The following is a 16,795-nucleotide window of genomic DNA, read 5'->3' as shown; positions in this document are numbered from 1 at the left end:
TAAGAAGACAGCAGAGAGCTGAACTGGTAGATATATGTGTGTGGTGTGTGTGCATGTGCTTTCTGTCCAGTAAATCCAGAATGATTCCTAACGGTCATTACGTCAATTTGCACAATCAACTGAGGTTCTTACTGTATAGTTAACTTCATAAAAACTTATGAGCAAACATTTCAAAATCAATGGAAACTAATTGATTAGTCCAGGATCTTTGGTTGACCTGCCAAATATTTCTGGCATTTTCTTTTATGTTAACAAAAATTGTGACTGTTTCAATATGTCATTTACTAGATTCATTCCATTACTAACTCCATAAAGAATTATCATTTGAACATATTAGCTATCATTCCACTGAAGACCCATAGAAACTAATATAAAGTATATTATAGGGAGGTCAATGGTCTGAGTGATAATACTGCCAGCCTAAAGGTTCCATAGAGAGGCTTGACCCAATTTCACAGTCAAACAAGCATCACCAAAACTTCCCCTCTGGAACTGGCAGAGATGGTAGATGGTCTGGTGGAGAGCTGGCAGGGGAGCATGGCAGTTGGGCAGATCCTTTGAGATCCCTCTGCAAGAGCTGTGTGTTAGTGCTTAAGTGAGGAAGACCAGGCAATCACAGAATCACTAGAATTGGGGAAGAAAGGAGAGAGGGCACAATGTTGTGCCAATTTGGTAAATTTATCTAAGATCAGTCTAAGCCTTCCCTCTCTTCATTTTTCTATCATTCATATGTCTGTCTCAGAATTTCTTGTATCACTTATGTGTCTGTCCCACCAGCCCTGGCAATGATTTCCATGCATCCACCACTCTCGTGTAAAAAGCTGACCTCTGACATCCCTCTATATTTCCCTCCAATCACCTTATGCCCTCTTATATTAGCCATTTCCACCCTGGGAAAATGTCCACTATATGTAAGCCTCTTATCATTGTGTACACCTCTATCAAGTCATCTTTCATCCTCCTTCACTCAAAAGAAAAAAGCCCTAACTCACTCAACCCGTTGACTTACCCCTGATACTTCAGTTGCTTCCTCAAAGCGCTCACTGATGTCAGGTAGAGTTCACTGAGTACAACTATTGCCACTAGGCTAAACAGTGAGTTCAAATGCTAGCTCTGGAGATCTGAGTTCTAAAACTTAGGCCGATATTCTCCTGCGTTTTACCTTACTGTTAGATTATTATCTGTCTCTCTTATTATCCTTTACCAAATCTAATATGCCCCAACCACAGTCTAGTTCAGGATCTTCCTTCTTTAGAAGGTTATATTCAATATACTCAAAATGAACTAACCTTCTGATCTGAGCTACTCTATTCTTGCCAATCTTCCTGTATTCAATCTGTGTTCCTTTTCTTACCAGTTTCTCTAATATCTGAATTAATATATTTAGAATCTTCCTCCCCACTTTATGTTCCTAGCAACTCAGAACACCCATTGGAATGCAGAACCTCAACATGGAATATCCAGCAGAAGCCTCTACAGATTATGTTGCCAGCCTTGTGTCTTATTTCTCACAGGAGGTTAAAAGAAACTGATACGAGTGAATAAATTGTTCTGCCACTGGTTAAAGGAGTATGTCAAATAGTCTGTACACTTCCCATAGTTATGTTCTTACTGGCAGAGTGAAAACTGTTGGCTATGAAAATATCCGAACATGTTACCATACTTACTGTAGTTTGTGGATGGTTCCAGTTCACAGTTACTTCATGGTTTACATTTTTGACTATGCAAGACAGCTGAAACGTCTCTCCTTCCTTCAGCAACTCCTTATTTACTTCCAAATTGATTTCTGGTGGACTTTTGGGGACTGAAACATTGCATGCATAATTTAATTACGAGTTATTATTGATGACATTTACTAGCAACAACCACCTCTTTCTGATTCAAATCACTTAATATTCATCATATTGTGAAATCCTGGATAGCAGTTGAACGTGAATTAATGCCATTCCTTAATGGCAAAATACTAGTTTATCTGATATAAGTAAGTAAATTTCTGGTATTAGAAAAGAAAATGCTCGTATTTATAGTACATTCTGTGTCTTTTTTTCTCATAACACACACATCAGAATTTAATGCAAAAATCTTGAATGTTGGCATATTATTTTTATCAAATTTGCTGAAAAATCCACAAGAGAACAAACTTCCTTCGCACTATTCACTCAAATGAGACATAAACTGGTTCTTTCAGATAGGATTTATGTAAACGATTTACAGGCTTTTACATAAGGCCATCTCTCAGCTCGTTAAGTCAATCAATCTTATCTTTCCTTACCGCATAATACTAATTTCTCCTTTGCACATAGAAACCTCGTTTCAGTATCAGAACCAACAGATCAAAAGTAAATGTATGTACTTCCACATTTGTTTCTTCCCTAAAATATATTTACAATCAACAATGCTTGAATAATTTAAAAAAAGATAGATGTTGAATAATGTATAGAGAGTTTAATTGCAAGCAGCAGCTTGTCCATTGAAGCAGAAAGTCATGTCATGAACCCTCAGTGTGGAGTTGAGCACATCTAAGCAAATACACTGTTCCAACAATGGGGAAGCATAGTGCATGTAGAGGTACTGCTTTCAGATATATTGCCTTTTTACTTTTAATATGAGAAAGGTACAGTGTATCATAGAGATTAATATTTAGCATTTGTTTTGAGGTGATTGGAGACCCAAAAACAGAATTATTAAGAATCTGGATCATGGACCTTTTAGGGAATATTGCTGCATTTCTAACTAAATAAAACTGAGACCAATACAAATTATATTCATTGAAAGGCAATGACTTTAATGTCATGGATTTACAAAGTTTGTACAATGGTGGTGGATAAATGGTCATCTAATCACTGTGCTTTGATTGATGGTAAACTCTTCCCTTCAAATGATCCAATAGCATAGAAGAGGCAGAAAGATAAAGCAAATAAAAACTGGATTTTTTTTTCCAGGTTGTGCAAAGTTGTGGTTGTACTTCAACAGCCATGACCACGTGTGCTATGACTGTGAACTGTGAATGGCCAGGTGTTTATCACTTTTCATTGTACTTACTTGTTTAGAGACATAATCGTAAAGAGATGAAATGAAGAAACAGGGACTTCAGTCTTCCGAGATTATGCTCACAACAAACCCCCAGTTTTACACCAGATCTCCATTGCTCCCATTTTTTGTTCTCCTCAGATTCTTATCAACTCTCTAGACTTTGCCACTCACCTCCACACTAATGGCCAATTAATCTACCAACCTGCACATCTTTGAGACATGAGAGAAAATTGGAGCCCCCTGTGGAAACACACTTAGTGTACAGGGAGAATGCATAAACCCCACACCAACAGTACTTGGGGTCAAGATTGAGCCCAGGTCTCAAGGTCTGTGAAAACCTGTGCCTCTGCCAGTTGCATTGCTATTTCTATCTCTCCACTTCAGGAAGGAATGATTGACATAGCAAGCATGTATTTAAGCTAGAGAGGGCACAGAAAAGATTCACAGGCATGTTGGGTTTCTAAGGAGAGGCTGGACTTTTTGCCCTGGAAGTTTGTGAAGTCATGAGGGGTATACATGAGGTGAATGGTCATAGTTTTATTACCAGTGTAAGGGAGTTTAAAACTAGAGGGCTTAAGATTGAGAGGGGAAAGATTGACAGAGAACCTGAGGGGCATATAAAGGGTAGTGAGTTTATAGAATGAGTTCCCAAAGAAAATGGTAGAGATAGGTACAACTACTGCTTTTAAAATGCACTTGTATACACTTGTAGATATAAGTAGATGGGAATGGTTTAGAGGGATATGGGCTATACACAAGCAGATGAGTTAGCTAGACAGAGCTGAGTTGAGCCAGAGGGCCCATTTCTATGCTGTATTCTTCTATGACTCCATAATAATTGTAAATTGATGCATAATCTAAAACAATTAATATATTAGTTATAAACATATTTAATCACAGATCTAGCAATTACATATTATAAAAGATACCAAGTTTTGATGTTTACATGCCTGCAAGGACAATGGTGATCAATTACCTAACTCGGGTGGCCAACCTTGTACATTCCATGTGTCAATTTTTTGACGCCATACAACCCTTGTACCCCCACAATACTTGTAAAACTATGTTAATATAGAACTCGTGCGTGAAAAAATTGACACATGGAATGTAAAAGGTGGGCCACCCCTGATATTCTAACTGAACGTAAGAATTTTGTGGCTAATTGGAATTTGGCCAAAATATGTAATTTTAAACCACAACTGATAACCAAATCTAGCTTATGGGAGACTAGAATATGCTCTGCTGACTCAACTCAAATATAGAAATTCTGAACCAGAATTAATCAGCAGTGTGAGAGAAATTAAATCCAGGAATTAACAGGTCAGAATTGGAGGAGACCAGATGCCTTTAGAGTAATAGCTAAAATTTACAGCATTTGGGACAATGAAACAATGAAAATACTTGAACATGAATGTCAGCATTTTGAAACTGAGACAATAATAATGGCTTGTCCAGCTTCAGGCATGAAAAGTAGCTAATGTAAATATAAAGCGTGTGGCAAAGACTAATAAACACAAGAGATTCTGCAAATATTGTAGATCAAGAGCAAAATTCACAAAATGCTGAGGAACTCAGCAGGTCAGGCAGCAGTCCAAGGAATTGCCTCAGCCAAGGACTTCAACTGTTAATTCGTTTCCATAAATGCTGCCTGACCTGGTGAGTTCCTCTCGCATTTTGCGTGTGTTGCTCTGCGAGTACTCAGCAGGTTCCATTAGACAAAGGGCATTGACATGAAACACTAGCACAGTTTCCCTCTCCACACATGCTGCCTGACCTGATAACCATTTTCAGCTCTTTTCGTTGTTACATAATTCAGTCTTTGGCACTAGGGTCAAGGGTGGAAGGAAGTAGCAAGGAAACATTGATGAGGACAATTATAAGGTATTTTGTGCTGTAATGAATATTGATAAGATCAACCATTTTTAAAAACAAAACCATAGCATGATTCAAAAGATAATATTACCTGGTACTATCTGCAATTTATAATCTTTAGATTTCCTCAGTTTTCCATCCTTTCTGGCAGTGCACACATAATACCCATCAAAACTCCGCTTCAGATTTGTGATACTTATTCCAGTGTAGATGTCAACTGTATAGGATAGGTTTTGGGGCATGTTGGCTCCTTTACTTCTCTCCAGTCTGAAGTCGTCAATGTTTGGAGATGTTACTCGACACGGTATAACTGCCTCAGATCCTTCATAGCCACTAATGAACGTCTGCCAAATTGATGGAGGCACAAACAAATTCCTGGAGTCTTAAAACAAAAGAAAATACTAAAATTAAAACAAGAATGGTTTCAAATCCAAATGCATACAATTAATAAACTTTTCTTGTCACATATAGAATGTAGAAGCATTAAATGATGTGATATTTGAAGTCCTGACGAAGGGTCTCGGCCCGAAACATTGACAGTGTTTCTCCCTATAGATGCTGCCTGGCCTGCTGTGTTCCACCAGCATTTTGTGTGTGTTGTTGTTTGAATTTCCAGCATCTGCAGATTTCCTTGTGTTTGATATTTGAAGTACAGTGTTTGAAATTCTGTTAAAATACTAACTACACAACATATCCATTTTTTGCTGCAAAAATAATTAAATTGCACAAGTGTGTATTTTTCGTTATGCTGAATCAAGATGTTATCAAAAAAGAACATTTTATTCAAGGGTATTTTGAATTCTTTTTTATTTAATACAGTTTGGAATACATTGTGCAGAAAAGGCGTATGGCAGAGATTCACAGATTTAAGATGATTGGCAAAAGAACTAGAGAAAACTTAGCAAAAACCCTTTTCGTCAGATTCACAACAAATTTCATGATACGTTGGTGCATGTAGATTGAGGAGGATTTCTGCTCCAAGAGGAGAATTCTAAAAGTGCAGTTTAAGCATTTGGATTCTCTTATTCAATCTGGCCTTTGAAAGTTCACCTGAAGAAAAAGAATCACATTGGTGTAATCTTTGGGTTTTTGCCCAGGAATGCCGAAGTGACAAGTATAGATGTTAATTCGCTCAACCAGCATCCCTGACCAATCAGTGCAAATGTGAAGTATTTTCACGGTCTGTGCAAGGATGCATAAATTTCAAACAAAGGAGTATCATTCAAACCTTATATATGTATATCTGGAAAACTCTATAACCTAGAAAATGGATTACAGATGAAACATTTATACTTGTTTTTAAGTGTGAATCACGCATAAAAAGCATTTTGTGTTGATATGACAGGTTTGCATCTACAACACTTGTATTTCCAGTAGGTGTTCAACTGTTAGAAAACTTGAGTAGAATCCTGTTGCAATTTACCCTAATAATGGTGGTGTTCCCCCTTCCTCACTGTCCCACCCTATATTTTATGCACGTAGTGAACAATCTCAACGAACAAAATCAATTACTGCTTAAGTTGAAAGGGCCCGTGAACTTTGTTGCTCCTTCATAGTGAAACAAGGAGTATATCATAAGGAAAATCAGGAACTGTACTTGAATTAAAGAGATGTGACTGGATAGTAGATTTTACTTTCAAATAGCTCACCCCATTGATATATGAGAAGTGCTTGGTAGCAGTCAGCATTGGTGCAAACTGCAGCTGTGAACTCACTGGGTTCAATGATTAGGATGTAGTAGCAGTGTAATAACGACATGTGATCTGATCCATAGTATAGGGGGCTATTACCCCACACCTTACCCCACCCAATTTCCCCTATCCCTCTGCCTATATCTCATCCTTCTTCTTACTGTTGCCCATGAATGCATGTGGAAATGGAATTTTTAAAAATCATAATGCAACTTCTTTAAGCAAGGATATCACAAATTAATTTCTTTTGGAGTCTCATGACTTGGAGTTTGGAGAAAATGTACTGCCCATAAATAAACAAAAACATTTTTTAATGTGAAATCTAATATCTGTGTCTATAGTGCAAATTTTCTGCTGGGAAATCTACCCAAGGAATGCATGTCTGGTTAGCCCAGCTGGGAGAAATCAGCAATTGCATCAAAAATAAGTAAAGATCTTCAGTGTACGTGGCTGTGAGGCACTTAACACACACACATCACATCTGTAGCTATAACGCAGGGCTGTGAATAGTAACTTGACCACTGTGTTATTGGTAACCAGTAATACATTTATTATTGTCATATGCACTGAGATATAAGCGAAAAGCTTAGTTTGCATACCATCCAGACAGATCATTCCAAACACAAGTACAATGAGGTAGTAGCAGAGTGGAAAAAAGCAAATAACAGAACATAAGTGTCATAGTTAGAGAGTACAGTGCAGGAGGACAAAGTGCAAGGGGCATCAAAAAGCAGAATGAAAGATGTTTGATAAGATGGGACAGAGGCTCTCCTTGAGGCCTGCTGGTATGTTTTCTCAGGTTAAGTACCTTATGCTAATGCTCTGCAGCCTAGCTGTCTATTTAATTGAGTCATCATAACTAAAGAAACTGAAAAATTCTGAGGCTTTCCAAAGCTTTTCAAAATTTTTAACTTACTTGTGACTATTTATTTAATTGTCCCCACTCCATTGAATGTTACTTACTGACCATTTATTCCAATTGCCCAGCCACATCAAATATGAGTTTTCAAATAAAGACAAGTAATTTGACAAAGTAACAGAGACAGAACTTCTCAGAAAAACTGGGATTAGTACCTGTATCTGTCTGAGATTGGAACAAATTTATCTCATTGGGAGATGGAAATCTACCAAAGGGAACCTGGAGTTGTTTTGTAGTTTTTGGAAATTAGTAGGATAACAGAGAAATTACCTTCCACAAACAAGTAAAGAGACCGGTTCTCAGATGAATTGGGATTAATACATGTGTATTGGCCCGTATGTTTTGGCTCCGCTGATTTGATGTTAACACTGTTGCGAACAATGCTCTTTTTAGCAATTGTTGGAGTTACCCATTGTACTACGGACCAGTCTTTACATTCAAGATTAATATCATCACCACTTTTCTTGATTAATGGATCATTTTTCTGTTTAATCAAAGTTATAGCCACACCTGTATAAAAAACATAAGTAATAGTTAAATTCAGAAGATCAAAGTGCAGAGTAAATTTATTATCAAAGTACATATATATCACCATATACAACCTGGAGATTCATTTTCTTGTGGGCATACTCAGTAAATCCAAAAACCATGATGAAGTCAATGAAAGACGTACCCAACAGAGTGGGTAAATAAATAAACAATAAATATTAAGAACATGAGATGAAGAGTCCTTGAAAGTGAGTCCATAGGTTGTGGGAACAGTTCAATGATGGGGCAAGTGAAGTTGCATGAAATTATCCCTACTGATTCAAGAGCCTGATGGTTGAGGGGTAGTAACTGTTCCTGGACCTGGTGGTGTGAGTCCTGAGACTCCTGTATCTTCTTCCTGATAGCTACAGTGATAAAAAAGCATGATCTGGATGTTAGAGGTCCCTGATGATGGATGCTGCTTTCCTATGACAGCGCTCCATGTAGTCGTGCTCAATGGAGGGGACAGCTTTACCCATCGTGGACTAGGCCGTTTCCACTATATTTTGTAGGATTTTCCATTCAAGTGCCTTGGTGTTTCCATACCAGGCAGTGACTTTGCTATTCTACCTTCCTTACTCATGAACAAAAAAAATTAAATTGAAAGTTTAATTAAGTTAGATCAAGGAATTAATAGCGGAATTCAGGAAGGTGAAATCATGGGAACACACACCAGTCCTCATTGAGGATCAATATTGGAAAGGGTGAGCAGTTTCATATTGCTGAGTGTCAACATCTCTGAAGATTTATCCCAGCTCTAACACATTGATGCAATTACAAAGAAAGCACAAATCGAAATCAAAATCTGATTTAATATCCCTGGCACATATTGTGAAATATGCTGTTTTGCAGCAGCAGCAGTACTCTGGAATACATAACAATAACTATACATCACAATAAATAGTATATATAAAAAAAGTAAATCAAATTTAATTAGTAGTTAATTAGTGGTGCAAAAACAATGGGAAAAATACTGATGAGGTGTTCATGGGTTCATTGTCCATTCAGAAATCTGATGGCAGAGGTGAGGAAGCTGTTACTGAAATGTTGAGAGTGTATCTTCAGTCTCCTGTACCTCCTCCTGGATTGTAGCAATGAGGAGTAGGCTTGTCCTGGGTGATGGGGGCCCTTAGTGATGGATGCTGTCCTTTTGAGGCATTGACTTTTGAAGGTGTCTTTGATGCTGGGGAGGCCATGCTGGAGCTGCAGTGTTTGCAATTTTCTGCAGTTTCCCCCAATGCTGTGCAGTGGCTCAGTCAATGAGAGAACCAGTTAGAATGCTCTCTACAGTACATCTGTAGAAATCTGAAGAGTCTTTGTTGTCATACCAATTCTCATGAAGCTCCAAATGAAATATAGTGCTGTCATGCCTTCTTTCTAATTACACCAATATGTTGAGCCCAGAATTGATCCTCAGAGATGTTGACACCCAGGAACGTGATACTACTGACCCTTTCCACTGCTGATCCCTCAATAAGGACTGGTGTGTTCCCTCGACTTCCACTTCCTGAAATTCACTATCAATTCCTTGTCTTTACTGATGTTGAGTGCAAAATTGTTGCTGTGACTCAACCAGCTGAGCTACCTCACTCCTGTACACCTTCTCATCACCATCTGAAATTCTGCTAACAATAGTTGTGTTGTCAGCAAATTTATAGATAGCATTTGAGCTGTGCCTAGCAATATAGTCATGGGTATAGAGTGAGTAGAGCAGTGGGCTAAGCACACATCCCTGAAGTAAACCAGTGTTGCTTATCAGAGGGGTGGACATGTTATTTCTGAACCACACCGAGCGGTCTCCCATTCAGTAAGTAAAGGGTCCAGTTGCAGAGGGAGGGACAGAGGCCAGGTTTTGGAGCTTGTTGATTAGAACTGAGGTATGCTGAGCTGTAGTCAATAAACATCAGCCTGACATAGGTGTCACTATTGTCCAGGCTGAGTGCAGAGCCACTGAGATTGCATATGCTGTAGACCTATTGTGGCAATAAGAAAACTGCAACAAGTCCATGTCCTTGCTTCAGCAGGAGTTGATTCGAATCATGAGCAACCTCTCAAAGCACTTCATCACAGTAGATCTGTGTGCAACTGGGCAGTAGTCACTGAGGCTGCTCTGCCTGCTCTTCTTGATTGTCACCCTTTTTAAGCAAGTGGGAACCTCCGACTGCAGAAGTGAGAGATTGAAAATGTCCTGGAATACTCCCACCAGTTGGCTGGCACAGATATTCAGAGCCCGACCAGCTACACCATCAAGGCCTAATGTCTTGTGAGGGTTCACCCATTTGAAAGAGGTTCTGACATCGGCCTCTGAGACAGATATCACATGGCCACCAGATGCTGCAGGGATTTGCACGGGTGTAGTTTCATTCTTCCTTTCAAAGCATGTATAAAAGACATTGAGCTCATCTAGGACTAACATATCACACCAATGCATGTTAAATATCACTTTGTAGAAAGGTACGGCTTGCAAACCCTGCCAGAGCTGACGTGCATCTCACTCTGTCTCTAACCTCAATCGGAATTTGGTTTTTACAACAGAGGCTATATTTCATTAGCAGTTTGTGGAGACATGGTATGTCACCAGACTCTTGAAATTGTTACAGGTGTACCGTGGAGAGCATTCTAACTGGCTTCATCACCAATGTTCCCTCTATTTTTTTACAGCTGTGTGGACCAACCATTGCTCGGAGCAGGAAATTCTTACATGCCTTGAAAATGGCAAGGCACTTTTAATGTTCTTTTTGTAATATGCTTGCAATGAACAATTAGAATGAAAATTGAAAAATCGCATTCTTCTGATGTTATTTATTAATTGAAGGGTATAATAAAATACAGTACAATAAAGAAAATCTTCCACATTCTGCAAACTCTTTCTTAGCTGCATACAATTCCACCTGTGCGGTAACAAATGCCAAGCACCCATGCATCTTAGAGGGAACAGTGTGCATCAACGCCTGGTATAGAGGGGCCACTGCCCAGAAATGGAAAAGGCTGCGGAAAGTTATAAATAAAGCCTGCTCCATCTTGGGCACTTGCCTCCCCGGCATAAGGGACACCTTCAAAAGGTAACTCCTCAAGAACGCAACATCCATCATTAAGGACTCTCATCACCCAGGGCACGCTCTCTTCTCGTTGATACCATCAAGGACAAGGTACAGGAGCCTGAAGACATGCATGTAATGCTTCAGGAACAGCTTCTTCCCCACCACCATCAGATTTCTGAATGGACAATGAACCCACGAACAATACCTCACTATTTTTTTGCTTTCTTTATACACTACTTACTTAATTTCATTTTTAACATAGACTTCTTATTGTAATTTAGATATTTTAAATTATTGCAATGTACTGCTGCTGCTGCAAAACAACAAATTTCACAATATATGCCAGTGATTTCAAACCTGATTCTGATTTAACAGTTAGATATAACGATGTTATATAGTACTCTCTTTCCATAAAAGACTATATTTGGATTTGACTTCATGTACAACTTCTAGAAACATTTCTTATTTTGCTGGGCAGTAAATGGTTGGAATCAACATTAAACAAATGGTACATATAAATACTCTCTTTTTCCATATAATATTTACTTTATGTTTCATTACCACAAGTTTTTTTTTGGCATCATGATGCAGAGTTTAGGATCGCAGCTTGCTTTTCGATTGGTTTATATAAACATAACATACAACTTATTATAAAAGCTTTTTCACAACAATTTCAAAGCCTGTTTTAGCCTAAAAGTTCCCATGGGTATTATTGCGCGTCATATAATTGGCAGCAAGTTTAGAAATAGCTCAAAGTTAGCAACCATTCTATTCTGATTGCTATGACGAAAGGCGCGACTAAATTAGTAATCAGAGTGGTAAACTCTTCAAATTCCAAGACTCTTTTGTGCACCTTGACCTTTACGCCTGCCCAAAGGCAGCAGAATTGATGTCAATGTCAGAGTATATCCTTCAAAACTGGAGCAAGATCAGGCATCTGTATGCGTGGAAAATGGGCTCAGCGAGATTGGTAAAGGTTGGGAGTGAAGGTGAAGGACGAAGCACAGTGGGCAGATGTGTGTCTACACAGTCTGGTTCAGGGGTGTCCCAAGGCATCATTATGGAGGCAGCTGTGGCACACCTGATCTTGTCAGCCAAGGACACAGCAAACAAAAACTACAATACTTGTTCCTCTTGCCACAAAAATGTATAGTGTGTATGGATTTCAGCGAGGCATTTTACAGCGTACCCCATGAAAGGCTTATTGAGAAAGTAAGAAGGCATAGGATCCAAGGAGACATTGCTTTGTGGATCCAGAATTGGCTTGCCCACAGAAGGCAAAGAGTGGCTGTAGATGGGTCATATTCTGCACGGAGGTAGATGGCCAGTGCTGTGCCTCAGGGGTCTGTTCTGGGACCAATACAGTTCATAATTTTTATAAATGATCTGGATGAGGAATTGGAGGGATGGGTTAGTAAATTTTCTGATGACACAAAGGTTGGGGGTGTTGTAGATAGTGTGGAGGGCTGTCAGAGGTTACAGCAGGACATTGATAGGATGCAAAACTGGGCTGAGAAGTGGCAGATGGAGTTCAACCCAGATAAGTGTGAAGTGGTTCATTTCAGTAGGTCAAATGTGATGGCAGAATATAGTATTAATGGTAAGACTCTTGGCAGCGTGGAGGATCAGAGGGATCTTGGGGTCCAAGTCTGTAAGACACTCAAAGCTGCTGTGCAGGTTGACTCTGTGGTTAAGAAGGCATACGGTGCATTGGCCTTCATCAATTGTGGGATTGAGTTTAGGAGCTGAGAGGTAATGCTGCAGTTATATAGGACCCTGGCCAGACCTCACCTGGAGTACTGTGCTCAGTTCTGGTCGCCTCACTACAGGAAGGATGTGAAAGCCATAGAAAGGGTGCAGAGGAGATTTACAAGGATGTTTCCTGGATTGGGGAGCATGTCTTATGAAAATAGGTCGAGTGAACTTGGCCTTTTCTCCTTGGAGCGACAGAGGATGAGAGGCAACCTGATAGAGGTATATAAGATGATGAAAGACATTGATCGTATGGATAGTCAGAGGCTTTTTCCCCAGGGCTGAAATGGTTAGCATGAGAAGGCATAGTCTTAAGGTGCTTGGAAGTAGGTACAGAGGAGATGTCAGGAATAAGTTTTTTATTCAAAAATGGTGGTGGAGGCAGATAGAATAGGGTCTTTTTTAGAGACTCCTGGACAAGTACATAGAGCTCAGAAAAATAGAAGGCTATGGGTAACCCCTAGGTAATTTCTAAGGTAAGGACTTGTTCAGCACAGCTTTGGGTCTGAGTTGTGCTGTAGGTTTTCTATGTTTCTATGTTACTAAAATCTGATAAAAACTATGGGGAGAGTGCCGCTGGTCAGGCCTGCAGTCAACGTGGCATACGTGGTGTCAATGATTATTACAGAGTTACAAAATTATGGATACAGATAGGTGCCACAGCAATATAGCGGTTAGAGCAACCCTATTACAACTCGGAGCATCATGGTTCAGAGTTCAATCCCAGCATCCTCTGTAAGGAGTTCTGTACGTCCTCCTTGTCGAGTGCATGGGTTTCCCCTGGGTCCTCTGGTTTTCTCCCACAGTCCGGGCAGGTTAGTTGGTCATTGTAAGTTGTCCTGTGATTAGGTTAGGGTTTGCCAGGGGTTGCTGGGTTGTGTGGCTCAAAGGGCCACAGGGGGCTATTCTGCACTGTATCGCTAAGTAAATAAAATAGATAAATAAATATTCATTAAGGAGACAACCAATTTTCAAGAAATAAATCCTGCTCACAATTTAATTTCAACTGATATATTGAGGCTATTGAACTAATTATTAGGGGTGGAATATTCTGACAGTGTAGCATTGAAACTATGCAACAAAAGACAGTGGGTTAATGTTCATGTTTATTGGAGGTCACTGGAAAATGCAGGATGGAGTCTGGAAGGCAACAGATAGCCATGACCCATATTAAGGTGCATCCCTGCCACTTAATGTACAGTCCATGACAGGTCTGTTTTGTAACTTAATGTTCTGTCTAGTTGTATAGTTAGCAAACTATTCTTCAGTACTCTAACAAAAGATATAGTTTTGGTCTAGAGTTTATGCTTTAGTTTAGGTTTTTGGACAAGCTACCAGAATATTCAAAAAGTTCTGCTAATTATAATGTGCTCCCATTGTAGATATGTAATTCTTTGAAGCTGACCTGATTACATTCAAAATGTTAAAATTAAATAGGTATTTGTAATAATTAAAATTGTAATTGATCATTTATTGTTGACTTTGTGTTTAAAAGGTATAAAACACTGTGTAAGGAGAGGAGAACTAGATTCCTCCCAAAAGGTTTGCTGTGTTGAATACCTTTATATCTCCTAGGTTCCATGAGGCACAATTCAATCGGTCACAACAGATGGCTCAATAACACCATTGCAAATCGCCAACATTGCAAATGAATTTACCCTCCTCTGTGATGAAGACAAGGAGTGAAAATAGTGGGGTATGCAATTGTAAGGTTAACTCCCAACCATCTTACCTCTGTCCCATCATTCACACCATTCCCTCCAAATGAGTTTCGGGGCAGAATTAAAAATTGTCTGTTTGATTCAAGAGGACTGTTTATTTGCCCAGTTGTGGAATGATGAATATATAGATATTTTATGTGGGTTTTCATTTCTACTTTATCTTTCTTTTAGTCAGCCATTCTTGTCTGGCGCGTGGTGTCAGGACTCCTTTCGGATTAACCGGGTCACGATATGAATGTTCCTGACTCGACCCTTGTATTTTTTTATGAGGCCGAGTGGCTAGCTCGATGTTCAACCCAGCAAGGATGGAAAGCGCCCTCAGGGGTGGCCCGACTTGGATGTGAACTCGGGAGCCTTCGCTCCGGACTCCGGAGCTGATACCATTCCACCACCAACCTTAGTAAAGGTTATACATGACATCTATGACACAAAAATTTAAGTAAAACCTTATTTGATCTCTAAATGTTTATGCAGTTAGTTCCACATTTACCATGGCTCTTTCTTGATTAGACAAACCCATTCAGTCATTCACTCTAAAAGATCTGAGTTTAATGTTAAGCCTGTCTGTCAGTCAATAATCTACCTACAATAAACATCCCTGATTTCCCAGCTGGGTAAACTAACTTACAGCAACATAATACTCTACCCGAGAGACGAGATAAAAATGTCTACTGCTACAGTCCCTCTGTCTGGACTAAAGCTCTGAAAGGACTGGTTGGTTTTCCATTCTGAAGTTGTCATTTATCAGAGCTAAATACTGATTAGCAGGTATGCAGTCAAAGATCCAACAACATTTAATCCAAACAAAATTTTCTGTATTAGGAGTGTGCCTCTGACTAATTTGGCCTAAATCATGCTAACTTTGCTAGGATTGATTCCGTAAATTCAACTTACATGAATATTTGAGAACTGGCATTTATCTGCACAACTCACACAAAATAACCGGAGCAGCATCGATGGAGGGGAATAAACAGTCAATATTATGGTGGGTTGATAACATGATACTGAAGGAAGCTGATCATGAATTGACACATTATGTTAGAACTCATGGAAGTATGAAATAGAAGCAGGAGGACGCCATTCAGCTTTCCAGTAGTGATCACATATTGCTTGGTTCCCTTAATACCTTATGCTCTAGCCAATTAAAATCAACAGAATCAATAGATTGCCATGTACAACTGTTGGCAAATTCACTTTTAGATTTTGTATTTTACTGAAAATCACGTTCGTCCTAATATTCCTTCAGAGCAATAGTTTCTACTTGTTTACATCAGTGATCAGTACAGCAGTCACAGATTTAAACCTAAAGTTGATTGGCAAACATGTTATGTGTGATCCTAGTTCTGGAGTTTCAGAACCAGTGGTCCTGAAAACCCCAACTCAATGACGGAAAGTTATTGGTTTAACTAGAGGCCAAGTTATCAACTTAACTTTCTTTATGGGTCAGATTGCAGGATTGCTCATCACTCTCAGCTACCCAGTTGCCATTGACATATTCCTTGTAACAATGCTGAGATCATTATATCATAATTACATCAGAAAGATATAATTTCCAAGATGGCAGCATGACACAGCTTGCAGCGGCCACTCCAGAGCTGATTATCTGTTATTTGTCAAGCGGGGTGCCGTGCACAATCATAATCGGATGGGAGCATGGAGGAACATCTGAAAATCTCCAGGAAGACCTTCTTCATTGCTGCTGCTGCTGCTGTGAGTGCCGGGACTCTGCTGGAAAGAACAGACCCCCAGTCCTCGGGGTCACGTTGCCGATGGCCATTGGCGGGACCGTCTTAGTACACTCGGCAGAGGATGGTGCTCAGAGGAGATGTCAGGGAGAGGATGGACAGAGGCTCGGAGGTTCGACGGACTCGGAGTCCGCTGCGGTCAGGTCGCTTTCGGTGTGTGCTGCGTCTGCGAGGCTGAGTTGGGCAGTGCCGTGGAAGTCCATAGCGGGGGTATTCCCTTCTGTCACTGGTATGGGATGACGAGTCAATCGGGGACCCTGAGGACTTGTGGAAACTGTGTGGTGGTTTCTTTCGAACTTATAGTCTTTTAACATCTTTGGACTATTTTTACTGTGCCCATGGTCTGTTTTTTATCAATTACATTATTGTTTGCACTGTTGTAACTATATGTTGTAAATATGTGGCTTTGTGCAGGTCTTGTAGCTTTAGTTTTTGGTCTTGTTTGTCTGGTGGGATTGGAGCTCCTTTCCGGGGAACGCGCTAAAATGGTAGC

General features: G+C 39.6%; 1 protein-coding gene across 2 annotated transcripts in view; it reads right to left on the bottom strand.

Annotated features, from left to right (window-relative positions):
- kita (KIT proto-oncogene, receptor tyrosine kinase a) overlaps positions 1–16,795 on the bottom strand; it is a 70,848-nt gene that overhangs the window by 31,236 nt on the left and 22,817 nt on the right. The window contains exons 2-4 of one of the 2 annotated variants that reach the window (XM_059989215.1): positions 7,786–8,025; positions 4,997–5,287; positions 1,668–1,804 (exon numbers count right to left, since the gene is read on the bottom strand). In XM_059989215.1, the coding sequence (XP_059845198.1) occupies positions 1,668–1,804; positions 4,997–5,287; positions 7,786–8,025 (668 nt within the window). The remainder of the gene's footprint in view (positions 1–1,667; positions 1,805–4,996; positions 5,288–7,785; positions 8,026–16,795) is intronic. The other variant, XM_059989216.1, reaches the window with a different exon arrangement.

This window comes from Hypanus sabinus, chromosome 14 (genome assembly GCF_030144855.1).
Source record: "Hypanus sabinus isolate sHypSab1 chromosome 14, sHypSab1.hap1, whole genome shotgun sequence".
In the NCBI taxonomy this organism is placed as follows: Eukaryota; Metazoa; Chordata; class Chondrichthyes; order Myliobatiformes; family Dasyatidae; genus Hypanus; species Hypanus sabinus.
Note: the sequence above shows the minus strand (reverse complement) of the source record. Positions and strands in the feature narration are given on the sequence as shown.